The sequence below is a fragment of the Thunnus thynnus genome, chromosome 20, assembly GCF_963924715.1.
Source record: "Thunnus thynnus chromosome 20, fThuThy2.1, whole genome shotgun sequence".
NCBI classification, from domain to species: domain Eukaryota; kingdom Metazoa; phylum Chordata; class Actinopteri; order Scombriformes; family Scombridae; genus Thunnus; species Thunnus thynnus.
The window spans coordinates 2,820,767-2,840,579 of record NC_089536.1 but is presented as its reverse complement, the minus strand read 5'-3'; the positions used below and the strand labels follow the sequence as shown (position 1 = coordinate 2,840,579).

Here is a 19,813-nt window from a genome sequence, read left to right as displayed (position 1 = left end):
AACTTCAGATTTGATGACTTGCAAGTCAAAAGATGTCTAAATAAACTACATTTTAAAAGCTTTTAGATATCTAACTTACATACAACTTTTGTTAAAACTGCATTTCACTGATCATATCTTAAAGTATAACAGATTCCAGATGTAACTTTGACATGTGGACAGTTTTTTCCTACAAAACACTGAATCAGTACTCAGGCTACTTAGATTTAGAAGCATTTGCAATATTTCTCTCTGAAATGTGGTGAAGGAAAAGTAAAAAAAAACCTTCAAAAATGGAAATACACGAGTACTGTAAAGGTTCTTGAGTAAATGTTGTGTCCAACCTTCATTCTTATAATCCCACTCTGGTCTCTGGGTTATCTTCTGTTTCTGAGCAGCACACAGAGTCAGCGAGAAGATGATCAGAAGTCCAACAGTCTTCATCCTCACACCTTCATCTGTGAACAAACATACACAAACACACGTCACAAGTATCTTTTTTTACTATAAACCGGATTTGAAACGTGCACGTTTATCAAACCGACCTGCAGCGACAGACGCCTGAAGTCAAACAGTTCCAGTTTCTTTTGAAGAGATTATTATTAGGAGGGAGGAAGGAGGGTCTTAAGGCTCCACTCCCATCCGAGGCATCGTATGTCATGACTTCAGCTGAATCGCAGTCAAACAAGAACCTGTTGAAACTTGAAGAGCATCGCAAATGGCAACAAAGGTTTAAAATCGTTCCTACTAACACTTAACGTTTAATGATGTGCAACATTTCCACAGAGAGAGAGAAAAGAAGAACATGTACAGTATATGAATTATAAACGCTGTAATGTGAGAATGTGACTCTTCTGGGACCTTCAGCAGAGGTGTTTGATGTTTTTTTTACGGTCACGTCCGAACTTACACATTCCTTCATCTGTTGTCCATCTGCAGTCCGGAGGAGGCCGGCCGTCGTCTGAGATGATGAGGCTCACGATGCAAAAAAAGGATAAAAGTCTTATTTTTTCTTATCAAAGACAAATAATCTTGTCAAGCATCAGAAGCACTGTAGGAAATTTGTTTCAAGGTCATTTGTCTTGTGAAAAGTGAACAGTTATTGTCAGGGGCGTCACGATATACTGGTATTGGTGATAATCATGATATTTGAAAGATGAAATCTTGATATCATGTTAATAATACACATATGATAATATTGTTAAAATATGGATCTTTTGTTTATTACTATCCATTAAGTGTTCTTTTGTACAGTTACCTTCATTCTGAGTGTAATTAATTTGCCAGAAAAAGGGACAAAACACAAAGTTAAAGATGATTTTGACTGATAGCATTTTATACATTTTCTATAGATGTCGTGATAATATCGTTATTGTGAATTCTTTAGGCTGTGATCATCGTGTGATACTCGCTATATCTCTATTGTGAGAAAACAATAAAACAAAACTAAAATGTTTGAAAATATTAATCGCTAAACTGAGCTGAATTAAGGCCAGTTTAGTTTAAAGCATCTTTAACATTAGTTTCTGATGGTTCAACTCTTTTTTTTGGTAATTATCTTTATTTAATCAAATGTTTTCCATCATGAGGTTTTGCTAACAATCTAATAAATACCTAGAAACATAAGATATACTGTTAATTATGGCAGTCAAATACATGTACATTCATATTTCCTAAAACTGACAGTTTATTTCTTATATGAAGCCTTAAGTCTTTAAATGTTTGATGGTGGTTTCAACAAAACTTATTAAGTCTTTTTTTTTGCTTGAAATGATCAAATTTCACTAGTTTAAAAGAATATCATTCGGGGAGTTTTTGCAGCTCACTCACTGGGCTGCACATGCTCAGATAGCTTGTAAAAAGATTTATTTCAGTCCACACAGTGAGGCGAGTTACAATAAATCAGCAGAAATCTGAATGTATCCTGGAGATTAATGTACAACAGGACGAACTTCGGTTGTAGTTCAGCTGTGTAAAAATAAAATAATATTTCTGTGCAGCAGCCTGTTGACCCAGTTTTCATGTTGATATATTTGGTGTTTGACGTGCACATGATGATGAAAACCAGGCTGAATTCAAGTCTCATGAGACGATTGTCCACTTTTCAAAATATGCAATATGGCCAAAAGTATATGGACGCCCAATCGTGACTGTTGGACCACAGATATTAATTTAATTTAATTAAATTAATACACAGGTTCTTCACTTCAGGGATTAATATACTGGAACATGTGATGTATTGATTTTATTTTGAAAGGATCTAGCTTAAGGCTGCATTTAATGGTTATCTTCATTATCGATTCATCTGTTGATTATTATTTTCTCAATTAATCAGTTGTTTGTTCTATAAAATGTGAAAAATGTCAATCGTGGAACAGTCAAAGATATTCAGTTTAACTACAGAAGACTAAAGAAAGCAGGAAATATTCACATTTGAGAATCAGAGAATCTAGTTGATGCTTTCACTTGTAGAAATAGTTGAAGAGGCTGATAACAATAATAAAAAATACAGAGAGAGAACATTTTAATGGGTTCTACCTCATATCTTCAACTGCAAATAAAATCTTGCTTTCATGATACACTGCATGGCCAAAAGTATATGGACGTGTGAACATTACGCCCCCATATGTAACTGGATGTGTAATGTATGGATGTGTAATTCCACAACACAGCTATTAATCTGCTGCTTCAGGCTTTCCGGCAGATGTTGGAACACGGCTGCAGGGATGTTTTCATCACGTCTGGCTCACAGTTATTGTTCCAGTTCATCTCAAAGGTGTTGGATGGACGGGGGTCAGAGCACCGAACTGGGAAAAACCGTTTTAGGGCTGCAACTAACAATGAATCGTTTTATCTATAAAGTAGTCGTATTCAGAGCTCACGGTGTCGTCCTCAAAGGTTTTATTTTGTCTGATTAACAGTCTTAAAATAAATATTCAGTTTACTATCACGACAAAGAAAAGCCTCAAATCTTCACATTGGAGAAGCTGAAACCAGTTAATTTTTGGCATTTTTGTTTAAAAAGTGACTAAAACAAATGATCGAAATTGTTGCTGATTAATTATCTGTCAATCGACTAATCAATTAATCATTGCAGCTCTAAACTATTTCTTTATGGACATGGATTCGTGTCATGTAAGCACACTGCTGTCTAAAACAGAGCATCCTGCAGAGCTGAAATAATACATTGATTAGCTGATTGAAAGGAAATTAATTGGCAACTATTTTGATAATTGATTTATGATTCAGGCCTCTTAAATGTGAGAATTTGCTGCTTTTCCTCGTCTTAAGACATTTGATGACGAAACCTTTTTAAAAAGTATTGTCATAGGTTTTAAACACCAAGCAATTGATCAAAAAACTAATTTGAACAATAATTGATGATGAAAATAATTGTTAGTTGCAGCCCCAGTGTGCTGTAGCATTAAGATTTCCCTTAATTGACACTAAAGGGTTTTACCCAAATGAAAAAAAACAGCTCTAGAAGCAGAAAAGTGGTGGGGTGTCCAAATACTTTTGGCCATATAGTCTAAAAGTTTTCTAATCTTTGAGTTTGCAATTGTTATTTATTCCCTTTCTTCACTGCTTCTATTAAATTAAACCAGACACCCGAAACAAATCAGACGTTTCTCTCAGCAACAGGAATTCTTTGTCTTTTTTTTATTTTTATTTTTTTATTATTATTTTGTTTCAAATCCAGGTCAACAGCATACAACTTTCAGGGGTCCCCAGTTGCCTCCGTGGAAATCGAGGACCTGCTGTGACTCCAAGAGCATGCTTGCTCAGCAAACGGGCCCCTGGATCAATACAAAAGGAAAAAAAACAAAAAGAAAAGGTCGCTGCTGTCCATATTAGCATGACATCAGATAATCGCTCTCAAGAATTCACACATGGGGAGGGAGGGGGCGGAGGGGGGGCGAGAAAGATATCATCATCACCGGGCAAAAAAAACAAAAAAAAACAAACTTTTTTTTTTCTTTCTTCTCCTTTTAAGCATTTTCAAATTAATCTACAACTAAAAAATATATTCTCACTTCATCAATGGAATTACTGTCAAGCTTTTACAAAGAAGCAAACGTCTCATAAATAGTAAATCTGCAGCCCCGCTCTTAACCGAAGAGGCCCCGTTTCCCCCGGCAACAACCCGTCAGTATCTAGTGATTAGTCGCTCAGTTTTTTCCTGATCGTCCTTTAAGCTAAAAAAAAAAATCCCATGAAACTATTTAATATAACAGTGCACAAAGTTATGAGAGGAAACACTGAAGATGAAAAGTGAAAGTTGTCGGTCTACATCAGTCAGTGGTTAAAAAAAAACAAAACACATCAAGGACGTCGATTAAAAGAGATTCAAGAGGTTTTTTTTTTTTTTTTTTTAGAAATGTCCAAATGTGTTAAATAATCCAAGTTTATAACGAGCATTAGAAAAATTATAAATGCATTCAAGTCATGCACGCTCAATTTGGTCACAAACCTCAATACAATATTTGATTATGTTACAGTTAAATAGGATATTAGAGATGCTCTGTTAAGCTTTTATATGCAGATATTTTGTGTTATTTACATCTGGACTAAAGGTGATGCTACCAAAAATCATCCTTGCATCTCACTATGTTTTAAAAACACAACTGACTGTGTGAGGACAACAGCGATGTGTACTGCTTGTTGGAAACATTGTTTCGGGTGGAGCGGCTCAAATTAAATTAAATGTTATTGATGTGAAACCAGAACTGAACTTTCATGACTTAAATGATCTCACAAGTTTTGGTCCCAATGTTGTTGAAAATCCAAAAGAAACAAAAAATAAAGTAAAATAAAGTAAAAGGAACCAGTTTTAACCAAACATCCTGATATGCTCACTGACTGTATTATGTTAAAGGGTCAGTTCACACAAATTATTAAACAAAAACACCTACACTAGTTGTATCTATTCATGTTTTGAAAGGTTTTCACCGACTACTTTCTGCCGAAGGAATCTGCTGGCAGCTGGATCTTTTAAATATATATATATGTATATTTTTCAACACTGTGAGCACCACGAATTAAATTCCACACACGTCCATCGGACCGAGGCGGAGGCAGAGCGAAGAGGCAGATTAACTGCCATCATGGATAAATACAACTTATAGATGTAAGTGATGATTTTCTGGGGATTTTTTTTTTTTTCTTAAAGGTAATTTGGGTGAACTGACCCTTTAAAAGTGGCCTTTTTTTTTAGTGCTTTAGAGGAGAGTTAAGTGCTTTTCACATTGTTTTCAGGCTCAGACCCTTTTATTTTTTTTTAACACCACTGCTAACTGGAGAAACTTCTGCTGGAAGAAGAAGAAGCTCAGGGTTTTTTTGCTTGAAAGTCAACAAATCAAACAGACAATGCGATGCTCACTTCAAGGTTGTTCATTTCCTTTTTTTTTTTTTTTTGAAAAAAAGAAAACTGATCATCGTCGTCCTGCAGATTTACAGCGCAGACATCAGATGAGACATGCGATACGTTAGGCGTCTTTTTCTTTCCCTGCGGTGACCTTCGACCCCTTTTTTTGCACTCTGAGCAGCAAAGTCTTTGAAGGCTGAGTGATGGGAGAAAAAAAAAAAAAAAAAAGAATCCACCGGGGCCCATCAGCAGAAAAAAAACATTGGTTACGGCCTAGTTCCTCTGGACCGGCGCCAGCAAGAAACCAAAGAAGAAGAAGAACCACAGGTAGGGAGTGATAAAGAGGAAAAGTGGTGAGCACCAGTTGTTTCTAGAAGCACCTCACGACTAAAACAGTGCGAGTTAGTAACAATGATTATAAGTGACGGTGTCCTCGGCGAGGGGGGTGGAGGGTGGGGTGGGGGGGGGGGGGGGGGGGGGGACATACAGCTGATAGAATAAGCTACATATTGTGCCTGCTCAAATTCAAACCACCAAAATCTGAAAGCTACAATTCCAAACGAAGCAGCGAAAAGATGTTTAGGAAACACTTTTAAAAGAACGTCGCCAGCAGCACGTTGTTAAAGGAGAGTAGCCGTTTGCCTCGTCGAATTCTTTCTCAAAGTAATTTAATACTGAAAATATAAACTGTCTGCTTATAAGTGGAGCTCTCAGCGTTTTCAGGTCGTCTGGGATTGGACCGATGATTGTACTTTAAGAGAGAGAGAGAGAGAGAGAGAGAGAGAGAGAGGAGGGAGGGGGCCGCTTGTTAAAGAGACCTATAAAAACCTGACTGAGCACATTGAAGAATCAAAATTTTAAGGTATCGCTACGATCAGATAAAAAAAAAAGAAGCTTAATTAAATAAACAGTATCATTCCTCAAATGTATTTATACACAGCAAGATTTCCAGAAGACGTCGTGTGAGAGTGAGAGGGGCACTGATGTGAGAGAGATTCATCCAAACACTCGAGTCTTGTCGCTGTTGTCCTGAGTCACAGCAGGATTTATCTGAGCCATGAAGAGGCGGGTGATTATTTTGGGGGGGATGTGGTGGGTTGAGAGGGAAAAAGGGGCCTCAGTCAAAAGTGCTTTACCTAAACGTACTCCCCCCCCCTCCCCTCCCCTCCCCTCCTCATGCCGCCGCCGCCACTCACAAGAGCCGCTGTGAGGAGGGATACAAAAAAAAAAAAAAAAAAGAAACACAGTCTGGTTTTACTTTATTTACTGATGTAAACGAGTGCATCCTTCTGCGCGTCACAGCAGCCTGCGAGATGGGAAGGACAAGAGGCTTCGAAGTGAGGCGAAAGAAAAAAGGGGAAGAGAGGGAAGAGGGAGAGGGCGGGGCATCCAAATCTCACAGCTGGTCCAGGTGCAGTGATGTCATTGGCGAGTTAAGAGGAGGGCTGGGCGGGGCCGGATCAGATTAGGGACTAGCGGCGGAGCGTGGGAAGCGGGATGGGTGTAAAAGGGGGGTGGTGGCGGGGGGCGGGGGGTTTAACTGCGGGGCAGGCTGCACATTTCACAGTGCTCTGTGCCAGGCTGGTTCATGAAGGTGCAGTGGACGCAGGACCACATGGCTGAGGAGGAGGCGGGGGCGGAGGGGCCGCCCATCGCCCCGTAACCGAGAGAGCTGGAGGGCTGCCCGCCAACCGTACCTGGAGGGACGGGAGAGGACGGGACATTAGGACTTCAACTGTATCACTGATTCATTTTTCAATAAACTGATTCAACATTTGATCGATAAAATGTTACAAATGCTAACGAAGCTCTATGTAAAGTGGAAAAAAACGACATATTTCACATTTCAGCAACTAAAAAAAAGTTATTTACATGTAAAGCTGCAACTAAAAAAAATGATTTTCAGTATTGATTTATGTGTCAATTATTTTGTTGATTAACCGATTTGTCATTTGGTTCATAAAATGTCAGGAAATGGTGAAAAACAAACCAGAAATATTTAAATTTAGAGATTTTTTTCTTTCATCACGTTCCCAGAACCCAAAGTAACGGCTTCAAACTGCTTGTTTTCTTCAACCAACTAAGGCTGGAAAATACAACTCGCATTTTTATTCTTTTTTTTTTAAAAACACACTTTAAAAGACTAAATATGATTTAAATATCAACATGTTTAAAGGCTAACGGAGTAAACTAGATGAGCAAAAGTGACAGAAGTACTGACTGTCATCATAAAGTCTTCATGTATGAGACATCTAATGTAGCCAGTTATCACCTACACAACAACCTGACTGAAAATAACCTTTTCGTGCACATTGTAATAACTCGATTCTCACAACTTGGACAAACTGTGAATTAATCAAATTAATTTGATTTATCGCCGAGCACGACAACCAAAAGATCCCAAACCAGGATATGAAACAGCAACAGCAGCAAATCCTCACTTTTGAGAAGCTGAAACCAACAAATATTTGACTTTTTTTTTGCTTAATAAAAGACTTGAACAATTGTAAAATTAAAAATTGCCGTCAAATTTCTGTCGATCAGCCATCTTATGGACTGATTTAGTTTCAGCTCTACAGAACAGATACATACTGTGCACAAACTGAACTAAGATCAGGTAAAACTGAGCATGTGACTCATTGATCAGCAGCGACTTACTGCACAGCTGCTCGATTGTAGCCCACTGCTCTGACTTCTTCCAGGTCTGTGCTAGATCCTCGTTAGAAGTCTTCACTGCGTCTAGTAGCAGCCCGATGCTGTCCTGCAAAACATACAAACACAAAAACACATCACCTGCTTTTTGTTTGGAACATCTGGATTTCAGAGAAGACTTGCAAATCTGATCGAGCAGTTCATTATTATCTAAACATGTCGTCATGAACGGGGCCACGAGCCAGTTTGAAAATCTACTCGGCATGAAAGAGTCGCTGAGTGAAAACATCCTCACATCAGTAACGGCTTCCAGACCCGGACAGGAATGTGGCCATATTCTAACCTTTTCCTTGCATTACAAATGGAAAACAAATGAGACACCAGAGTAAGAAAAAGAAGAAGAAAAAAAAGGCTCGGAGGTAAAGACTTACGCTCAGAGGCATGACTTCATTGGTGACGAGGAAGAGGAGCAGATGGAAGTCCGACACGACGTCCAGGAATGCCGTGGAGGTGCACTGGGACAGGTATGTCGCTAAACTGTGGAAATCCTGCAGACACACATGAAATAAATAACGATGTATAACGTCCTCTGACCTCTGGAGGTTACGGCTTCGTAAGGGGACTCTAATTTTCTCAACTAGTGACCCGTCGTGTCAGAGAGAAATACAGACAGAGACTTTAATTATGTCAGTTAGTCTTTCGTTGCTGCATACGTGCTCGATAATTACACAACTCAGTGGACCTCAGTTGTCAGAGACATTTGATGATTACTGGGAAGTGAAACTGTGAATTTCAGACACAAACAGCATATAAATAAGATAACTTTGGATTTGTTTGTAGGCCTGGAGCTTTTTATTATTTTTCCAAGCGGCCAGTCTTTGTGCTAATTTCGGCTAAACTTGGTTTCTCTCTGTGCAGGACACATCGTCTTATCTGACGACAAGGAGGCATATTTCCCCAAAATGTGTCATTGTTTTTTCATCTCTTCATTGACACGAGTTGAATTAGAGGTGAGTCGGTTTATTCAAAAACGACTCACTTGTGTCTCTCCGAGGATATCACGATTCTCGATGGGGAAGCGTTGTGTGGAGCAGAAGGTGTACTGAGGGTCCTTTGGAAAAGTGGTGGTTATCTGTAGAGGAAAAACAAGGCAGGTGTCAGCACATTATATTATCTAAATATAAACATTGTATCTGCGAACACATCGTACTCACGTCTATAATAAGGTACTCCACAGGAAGAGGCCGGGCTAGAAATGTGACGTCATTTCCAAATTTGTCTTTGTCCTGTTGGATGGAAAGAAGAAGGAAAAAAAAAAAAGAGTCTTAACATGTGGAAGAACTGACTCATAATATCAGGCTGCAATTATATATATACACAGGTTGCCGTTAAATGTATGAAGTCTCACCTTGAAGAAGACGTCTGGTACGTACTGCTCGGGGCTGGACTCTTTAACGTAGCCCAGCTCGGGAGCGTCTTTGCAGGGCAGTAGGCACTCGTCTCTCACCAGAGCCATGCACTGATTGGACACCTGGTATCCCTCAAAGTGCACCTGGTTATCTGGACCACCTGCGCACGGAGACGGAGACGGAGAGATAATAACCTCAGTCATCAGATCATTTAAATCTTTTAAATCTTAACATAACTACAGCGCGGTCCAGTAACTACCCAGCCTTAGAGATCTCATATAAGCGCTGATCTCGGCTGCAGGAACTCCTTTAAATGGAATGAATCGCAAACTGCCTTCAAACTAGAGTCTTTCATACCTTTTACAGATTTAAAAAACTTTATTATAAGATGTTTTTATGACTCCTGTCACAGTTTTTATGAACTCATTGTTGATCGTCTGGCCTTAAGTTTTGTTGTTTCTATTTGCTGGTTGTGTGATTGTCTGATAACGTAAGTATAGGACCTGTTTTATATTCAAATACAATAAATACGGTTAATTCTATATAGGATTATTATAACATTATCAAACTGTGTCAGTGTGGTGTGTTCAGTGTCTGTCTAAAGCCTCTTCAGCTCCACATATGAAACTCATCATAAGAGAGGGAGAGTAAAAACAGATGGACTTTCCCCTGGCTGGCGTTAGATGTTTACCCATGATGCCAGTTTTGGCTGCCAGTTACTCATCGATGCAAATGACTGCTATGCGTTATGTTTTTTTTTGGGGGGGGGGGGGGGGGGGGGTAAATATATGAGGAATTTTGTAATGAAGGAAAGTGTAAACAGACGGCATGAATCCCAAAGAACAAACAAAGAGCGTCTGTCCTGGATTAAACTGCTTCACCAGCTTCAAAACTACCAAGTAAACCATGTCGATACTTAAGAATAAAAGAAAACTAACCCCGGGATTCCACCGAGCGCGTGTGCGCCACGTTCCGACACAGTTTTGCTCATATCATTTTAGTTTCACCCTGAAGCCAGACGGATAGTACAGAGATTATTTTCTGTCAAACATACCTGTCGCCACCACGGTCACAAATTTGGAGCCAAACTGGCCGTCTCGGGAGAGTCTGCAGGGGTTTGAGTGTTGATTCTGGAAGTATCCTGCTGTGATGCACTCCTCCGCGCTCAGGTAGTGTGAGTCCTGTACAGAAGGAGAGACGATGATAAAACGTCGGGTGGGGAAAGCGGTATACGTTAGTCTGGCGAACAGATCGTCTTTGAGGCGGCTGCATCCTCACATTGTTTCTCGTGTAGCGGACGGTGCCTCTCCTCATGTCCTCGGAGAGCAGGTCAGTGAAGATCCACCCCACCTGCACAGCGGAGGACAGGAAAACTGATCAGTCACCTTAATCCACATGTCACAAACATCCACAACAGTGCAGAGGAACTGCACCAAAGACAGGAAATATAAAAGCTGTTCACACACAAATCAGCCTGCACAAAAACAAAAAGGTCTTTTTTCCTTTTTGATGAATATTCTCTGTAATATATCAGGTTGATTTATAGCGTAGCTTTCCATTAGCCATGTAGCATGTTCAGGTTTTGCTAATAAATGCTCATTGAGCAGATTACATTTTTTAGATGAATTATAACTATTGCACACAGAGTATAATATGTAGAAATACAGCTGGTCTGACTGTTGTACACCGACACTTAAAGACAGAATCACTGCACCATTCAAGTCAGGTCATATACAGTATATAGCTTAAGTATTGTAAAGTTTATAGTCTATATAATGTACATAGACCTCTTTTTTTTTTTATTTATTACTCTTAGTTCTCATCTGTTTTCTGCCTCGTCTGCCTTGTTATAACATGTGAATTTCCCCTCTGGGCATCAATAAAGTTTTATCTTATCTTACACACCAATTCCTGTGCCAAAGCCGTCGATGTTTAGAAACACACTGATGGAAAAATATGAATCTGAGTTAAGCCTTGGGTTTACATTTCTGTCACACAGCTGGAGAACAATGAGTGTGAAACAAAACAAGGTAAGAAACAAGCTTATCAAGGTCACTGAGAAACACAAGCTGTGTCCTAAATCCAGACAACACACTGATTCTAAGCAGGTTTTGAGTCTGTGGTGTGTGTTCATACTGGAAAAGTGTCAAATCCCATAAAGCAATGCACAAAGGAAATAGAGGAGCTGCTCACAGAAGGAAAAAAATAATAAAAGGTAATAGTGGATGGTGGTGAAACTGCTCCAGGAGACACTCAAAAATGTGATAAAAAGGAAACATTTTCCTGTCTGTCTTTCTGTTCGGTTTGACTGGTGGTGACATTCTGAAGTCGTTGTTATTGCCTTCACACAGAGTAAATACAGCACCATTTCCTGTTCATACTGGCTATTAAAAGATCCTTCAAATGTGCTTTCAATGTAAGCGTCCACACAGTCATTTAAAGTTGATGTGAAGATTATATTCAGCTTCATCAGTCTGAGTTAGTCATATCAAGTGGATATCTGACACATTTACAGTCTTTTTAGCATCAAATTCCCTCTTTGTGTTTCCTCGGACAGTGTTTCCCTGTTGAGCTGCAGGTGGAAGTATAGTAACAAAAAGAGGAACTTTGGCACTAAAAAGACTGTAACGTTGAAAGATATCTACTTGATTTGACTCATTTGGACGCTGAAGCTTCAAATTAACTTCAGATAAACTTTTAAGTACATTTTTGCACAGAAGGAGAAGGTCATTATGAAGGGATCTTCTAATGGTCAGTATGAACAGGAGGAATGATTACAGCAAGAAAAAACAGGTTTCAATATTTATTTAAACTCCTGACTCTTGTTTTAAGAGACTTGAAACACTGTGAACCCGTCCTTTAAGCTGAGGATAAGCCACTTAAGATGCACCGAGGGGACATACTATGAAGATAAGTATATACTGTATACAATCAGTATGTAATATGACTGTCAAACAGAGCAGCTGAGAGAAAAGAAGGCCAACCTTGCGCAGGCCCAGTTTGGCAGCAATTTCATCCACAGCTGCAGCCTTGGGATCGTCCAACATTTCCAGGCTGTTCTGAGAGGCATTCTGAAACACAGCAGTGACAATATTAAAAGAATGAGTACAAGGTTAATAAGCTCTTTCACTCACAGATGGAAGGACGATTATAGCACATTAAACATATCAAGAAAAAGACTTGAAGAGTTGAAGCACACGGTGATATATTTAGAAGGAATCTCTCACCTGTGGGGGTTCGTAGATGGCGGCCACCTCGGCTCTGATTCCCAGAGGGATGTCTTTGTGCTCGGTGTACCTGCCGTACAAGTAGCCCATCCTCTGACTGCCCGTCTTCCTCCAGAAGTCCAGGAAGCGGTCAGCAATGGTATGGTTCTCAAACATGATGTTGTCCACGTGTCTGTATTTCTGGAAGAAGAAGAAGAAAAGAGAAAATTTAATTCATGCGTGTCTTCAGATCTGGCGAAAAACAACACGTCGGATCGAGGACGTACCTGTCTGTTTAGTGTGATGGCGCTGGGCTGGCATTTGGTGCAGATCCCCTCTGGCCAGGGAGGGTGGCCTTCACAGCCTGACTTGATCTTACAGCTAATGTTCTCCAGAGCTGCGAACTTCCCTCTGCGGGAGGTGAAAGCGGCGTTAGAATCTGACAGACAGATCGTGTGTATTTCCACAGATTAGATTAAAAATTGGTGGAGATTCTCACTTATCAGCTCCCCCGGTCAGCTTGCGAATGTATGCGTGGAATGACATGTGCTTGACCGGTGGGTCGAGGTGATTCAGGTAGTCTTCGTCAAAAGGCTGGAAACGAAAGAATCCAGAGCTTCAATTAATAAAATCAGGCTAAATCTGTCGTATAGCAGAGGTGCTATTATTGCAGCCTTTCAGGTTTAAGAAACTAAAAACAAGAACGGATTCTCTTACCTCTAACGGTACACAGTGCACACATTTGCCGAGGGAACCATGGCGACATCTGTAACAATAAAAGGACCATTTAGGGATCTTATCTGTTATCTTCATCTCTGTATTTAATCATAAATCGTTGGTGTAAAAACATGTGTGAGTCTCTTTCTCACAGCTGTGGATCTTTGTTCCTGTAGATCTTGCCGTCTTGCTTGGTCAGATACTGATCGATCTCATCCTCTGGGACCTGGGGTGCTGAGAAGGACCGAGGGATCATGGAGGACGATGAAGAGGAGGATGAAGAGGATGAGATGGATGGTAGTGATGAAGATGAATGTGGGGTAGCCGTGTCCATTACCTCCCCGGAGGAGGTTGAGGATCCTGAAGGGAACAGATATAGCATGTCGCCATGCCTGCGAGAAAAACCCAGATATAAAGACGATTAAAAGCTTCACAGTAGTTGTTCAAAGAATGGAGCTGAAAAACATAGCAGGTGGCAAGAAAACAAGGTTACCTGGTTGCTCGGGCAACACACTGTAACCTGGTTACCATAAATGGCCAAATACACGCAGCAGATCAGTAACCTACTGATCTGCAGTGAGCGTGACGGCATGAAAGTGTCTGAATTTAACAATCAGATGTTCGGCCGTGGTTATTAAATTATTTTAAATACGAGGGTCCTTTCGTCCAGCTGCTCCGCTGTGCTTTCTCTGTCTGCAGTCTTTTGTTGTGCACATGCGTACTCGTAAAAAAAAAACGATCAGAATCTCTGCTTTTACATGGCAGAGAAATCTATCAGAGGAAATCAGGTTTCTCTAATCCCCCAGTAACCCTGTTACTGAAGTGCATGTAAATGTACCATTTGTGTGTAAAAATATTACATAGCCGTCACACATGACTTCACTATGAACACTGCCAGAGTTAAAGTGTGTTTATGAGTCTTAGCTTCTATGTTTGAGTATTACTTTTTGTCTGATGGAATATTTGAATATCGCAGGTGATGTATTAGCAAAATGTGTACGATTCATTTTCATTCATTGAAGCAGACACATCTTCTAGCAGCCACACGTGATGTAAATTTGGCTTCATTAAAAACAAACACACTACTTGGTGTATCTTTCAAAGGATTCACGAAACTCATTTTGAAAATTAGACTAGGAAACTACTTTTTCTAGTTGCCAAATCTGACACTGGTTTGCTTTTACTCACTTGATCTTAAGCAGGCTGAGGGTTTTGTTCTGAGAAAGGATCTCCCCGGTCTTGTTGCGGTTCAGGTAAATAGAAAACCCGTTGGAATTGAATCCAAACTCTTTGGCCACCTGTGAGAGACACATATGTAATGTGCTGATTAGAGGAGTTGAAAAAGGCTCTGACAATTTATCAGCATACTGTCTAAAAAAAATCAACACATCCACGAAACTGATTTGATATCGAGAGGGTCAAAATACACAGTCTGAGATTATCACTGAGTATAAATGTCTTCAGAATCAACTAGCAGACAATTCAGATCAACATGTGCCAATGAAAAAGGTGCATGTAGAGGGTGTACCAATCTTTAAAAGATCCCGATCACCCAGTCAAAGCAGATTAGCAAAGAGCCTCTTGGCACGAGAGAATCTGAGCTAGCGGGAACTCCTCATGAGGTCGTCGTGGGTTGAGTGAGCCAAAATAAGCTATTAAGGGCACTGAGGTGGTTGGAAAGAGTATCCCATGGCACTTTTTAATCACCACAGTGCTTATCAAGCAGTGAATCAGCCCGGTGCTATATTTTGCCCCATCACTTGAGCTGTAAATAAGAGCTTAATGTACTTCTGAGCAGTACTGTTCACATAAGAAGAGGACGATTATCTCGGCATTAAATCTGAATTCCTAATGACACTTATTACAGAATAAATAGCTAAGACCACTTAACCAGCAGACCATCATAAACCATCTACCAGTGACTTTGTAGCATATTTCAAGGTGAAACCAGCATCACAGTTAGCACAGTGTGTGTTATTTATTCATCTTTAAGGTCAGAGTTGGCAAGACTAAGCGGAGAACAGTCAAGTATTCGAGTTCTTTGAGCATAAAATCATTATTTTATTCTCAAGCCGCAAAAATAGAACACAGTGTAAGATATAATCGATGCACGTCGGGTGAAACTGTTTCACTGTCAGCTGTATGAGACAGAATTTCGCTTTGAGCTCTTTTTATTCTGCCTCAGCTGCAGAAATATAACCCGCAGTGCTCAGACCTCAGTCTCTGTCCGTTCTGCCTCTCACCCGTGGTTTTCTATTCCACCCATCGCTGGCTGCACATCAGTCGGGAATGAACGCTACTCCTTCCATTGATCTCCAGGCTACATCATCCTGCCTCTACACAGATACATGAATTTTTAATGAGGTTCTGCTGCAATGCTCTTCTGTCTGTGACCGGCCTGCTGGAACACGCTTCTATTTTAGGCTTTTCATATCCCGTGATTCGAATGCATTTGTAATTATTATTTTTTTTGTGCTCATGTGTGAACAGAGAACAAAGCTGAGACATACCCTCTGTGGGAAGGCATGGAGAAGTACCTGGGCTGTAAATCATAACCTGTCAAGCAGTGATGACAAGGGTACAAAGTAATGCATCTACTACACTCCCTTAACACACATTCCCCCCGGAAAGCCACATGTCAATAGTGGAAACCAGAAGAGCGCTGCAGGAATGACCTGCTTTGCTAAAGCCTGCACGGCTTCATACATAAATGAACACTGAGCAGGCATAAGAAAAACCCAGGGAAACACAACTGTTCTTTATGACAACAATGTAAACCTCAGTGCTTGTACTGCTTTATTAAAAGATCCTTCAAATGTGTTTTCAATGTAAATGATGGAGGCCAAAATCCACAGTGTGTCCTCACAGTCATTTTGTGCAATTTAAAATGCATTTAAAAGTTCATGTGAAGCTTATATGAGGCTTCAGTGGAAGTATGGTAATACCAAATATGTGTTTTTTGTTGAAATTAATCAAAGAATTCAAGGTTTGAAGAGGCTAGAGTGACAAACAACAGTATGATGACCTCTGACGGCTAAAAAATACACATGTGAGAATTTGATATGACCCATTCTGACTTCAAAGATGTTGTTTTATACTCTGTACCTTCTTCAAAAAAGCAGCAGCAGTCTCCCTCTTGGTGGAAGGAATTTTCTTCATTCCATCTGGGGACTGTACCCTGATGATCTAAAAAAAAAAAAGACAACAACAAATAAAATGCATTCAGTTGTCAGAGTCAAAGTAACCACTTCAAACAGCTCTATTGTTAGCTACATACGAACAAAAATAACACGGGCCTAATATAGCACAGTACAGCACCTGTCAGCAGTGGTGGAAAGTAACAAAGTACATTTACTGAAGGACAGTTTTGAGGTACTTGTACTTTACTTGAGTATTTCCATTTGCTTCTACTTTATACTTCCACTCCACTACATTTCAGAGGGAAATATTGTACTTTCTACTCCACTACATTTATTTGACAGCTTTAGTTACTTTTCAAATGAAGATTTGACACAATGGATAATATGACAAGCTTTTAAAATACAACACATTGTTAAAGATGAAACCAGTGGTTTCCAACCTTTTTGGCTTTTGACGTCTTACAAAAAGCAGTGTGTAGTCACATTTCACATGTCTATGAGTTGTTAACAGCTCCACCAAATAGTGATTTTTCCCTCTAAACTTCTCACATGCTTTCATTTCAATAAATGTTCAAATGATCCAATATTTCAGCAAAAATCAAAGATTAGAGAAAAAACCCAAAAACTGAAAAGAGATTTGTGTATCGGAACTATCACGACCCCTCAGATTTATCTGTTGATCCTTTGGAGAGGCCCGACCCCTAGGTTGGGAACCACTGGACTAAACTAGCTACCTGTATATAAAGTAGTTGAAACTAGCTCAACCTCCAGCAGCTACAACAGTAACATGCTGCTCTAACACTGATGCTTCAGTATTAATAATCTAATGATGTCATATATAATAATATATCAGTCAGAGGGACCAAACCACTACTTTAACTGCAATACTTTCACTACATCAAGCTCATAATACTTATGTACTTTTACTGTAGTAGGATTTTGCATGCAGGACTTTTACTTGTAATGGAGTATTTTTATATTTCTGTATTGGCACTTTTACCTAAGTAAAGGATCTGAGTACTTCTTCCACCACTGCCTGTCAGTCAAAACACAGAAGCTACTCCCCCTCTGTGTCGGTGTCAGGACATTATGACAGCGATGACAGTGCAAAACAGTCATGTAAACGTTATCTCTCCTTAAAATTCATTCATGTGACTTTATGACATTTAGATTTAGACTGTGAACTAAGTAGAAATAAAGCTCAGTGTTGGGGTTATTCAGAGCCAGCAAAACAATGTCACTTTTAGTGAATCAACAACATGTTGTCATCCTTCACATCCACCGCGCGTATTCTAGCTCACGTTTAGCTACTAAGATGAGAAAAAGGAGAATTCAAGACATCTTTATTCGTGAATTTAGTTCTCCTGTTAGCCAGCAATGCCTCTTTTTCTTCGGATGTCGTCAGCTTAGAAGAGCCGGTTAGCTGAGCAGGCCCCGGCTAACGTTAGCTTCCAGGCTAATTCTGCTGCCTCATCACTCCGGACTTCGGCTAAGAGGCTAGCTGCCGTTAGCGTCAACACAACCAACCGTTATACTCACAATATTATCCGCCATATTGCTCAGGTGAGCGCTCCCGGTAGATGTACAGCCGTGTTATTAGACAGACTCGGTAAAAACAAAGTTCACGTAGCGTTTACTGTCTGTTTGTCAACGAAACTCCATCCCACACAACTCAAACACCGGGTGTAGCAGACATAAGTGCCCGATCGCCTCCCACCGGTCCCACACCGAAACGACCCCGGCTGAAACAAGCTGTGTTTCAACTGGAAGCGCGTTCCACCGTTCTGATTTTAATTACAGTGGTACAGTCTGGTTGTACAGCGGTGGAACAAGTTCTCACATCGTTTACTTGAGTAAAAGTAGCAATATGACAATATAAAATGATTCCATTACAAGTAAAATTCCTGCATTTAAGACCTACTTAAAGGACAGGTTCATTTTTTCAAGACTTTTAAAACAACAGTCAGGAGCTCAAATGAACATCGAAACATGTTTTTTCTTACAGTAATCATTCCTCCTGTTTATACTGACCATTAGAAGATCTTTTCATAATGCACTTACAATGTAAGTGACAGGAGACGACAAAATCCAAAGTCCTCCTTCTGTGCAAAAATGTATTTAAAAGTATATCTGAAGCTAATATGAAGCTTCCGTCCAAATGAGTCAGATCAAGTAGATATTTTTCAACATTACAGTCTTTTTAGTGCCAAAGTTCCCCTTTTGTTACCATACTTCTGCCGAAGCTCAATATGGAAACACTGTCACAACGCAAAGAGGGGATTTGATGCTAAAAAGGCTGCAAATATGGCAGATCAACTTTTAAATGCGTTTTTGCACAAAGTGACTGTGTGGACCAACTGTGGATTTTGGCCTCCGTCACTTACATTGAAAGCACATTTGAAGGGGATCTTTTAATAGCCAGTATGAACAGGAGGAATGATTACAGTGAGGAAAACCTCTTTCACTGTTCACATGGACACCTGACTGTTGTTTTAAGACACACTTCAAAAATTGTTAACCTGTCCTTTAATGTTAGCTCTGAATATCTTGTTAAGTTCTGAATAAAGCATAGTTATTGGCAGGCCCATGTGTTTTGTTTACTGCCAAAGAAAAGAAATAAATCTTTGGGTTATTTGCATAACCACAGTTCACTGAGCAGCAGGACATTGCCCTGCTGCCACCTCTTATCAGGCTCATTAACGCTACCAGCAGCTCTGTGTGAGAGGCACAAACTGAGGCTGCAGTTAGCAGTGTTATGATATCTATGCTCGGTGCTGCAGCTGATATATGAAATACACCTGAGTCTTGCCTTGGTATACTGTATATGTATTTGTTGGAAAAATCACCTAATCATCCCCCAGTCCCCCAATCACCATCATATGCCAATCGACCTATGTGATTATGTGTACAGTGTAAAAAAACAGTTTAGTGTGTAGTTCAGTGATGGAAAGTAAGTAAGTACATTTATTCAAGTACGGTAGGATGAAAATAAGGTACGAAGGAGGCCCCATAAGTACAATACTTGGAGGGGCCCATCCCTAGGTTGGAGGATTTGTTGGGACTGAGGGACCAAGAGTATTTTTACATTGCTGTATTGGTACTTTTACTCAAGTAAAGGACCTAAGTAACTACCATCACTGGTGTAGTTACACACAAAACACAGTGTCTTTGTTAGCATTTTAAAACTCCTTAGTCCTTCCTTTGTAGTCTGCTGTTGCCTAACAATAGAAACACAAGTTCTGCTTTTTACAGGACCTATATTTCAAGAAGTTAATCTCCTCTAGATATTTCCTGGTTAAAGTTTACTGTTACTTTTTCTCGCCATCGTGACAAGGATCATTTTCT

General features: G+C 39.9%; 1 protein-coding gene across 1 annotated transcript; it reads right to left on the bottom strand.

The window, feature by feature from the left end:
- Nucleotides 1-5,147: 5,147 nt before the first annotated feature.
- Nucleotides 5,148-18,202, bottom strand: nploc4 (NPL4 homolog, ubiquitin recognition factor). Its single transcript, XM_067575970.1, has 17 exons — nucleotides 18,008-18,202; nucleotides 16,434-16,514; nucleotides 14,517-14,626; nucleotides 13,481-13,720; nucleotides 13,329-13,377; nucleotides 13,111-13,205; nucleotides 12,899-13,022; nucleotides 12,633-12,812; nucleotides 12,390-12,476; nucleotides 10,684-10,755; nucleotides 10,460-10,586; nucleotides 9,405-9,565; nucleotides 9,211-9,282; nucleotides 9,036-9,128; nucleotides 8,428-8,544; nucleotides 8,003-8,105; nucleotides 5,148-7,041 (listed from the first exon to the last, which is right to left on the bottom strand). The coding sequence occupies exons 1-17, from the start codon at nucleotides 18,020-18,022 to the stop codon at nucleotides 6,881-6,883; spliced, it is 1,887 nt and encodes a 628-aa protein (XP_067432071.1). The 5' UTR covers nucleotides 18,023-18,202; the 3' UTR covers nucleotides 5,148-6,880.
- Nucleotides 18,203-19,813: the final 1,611 nt, after the last annotated feature.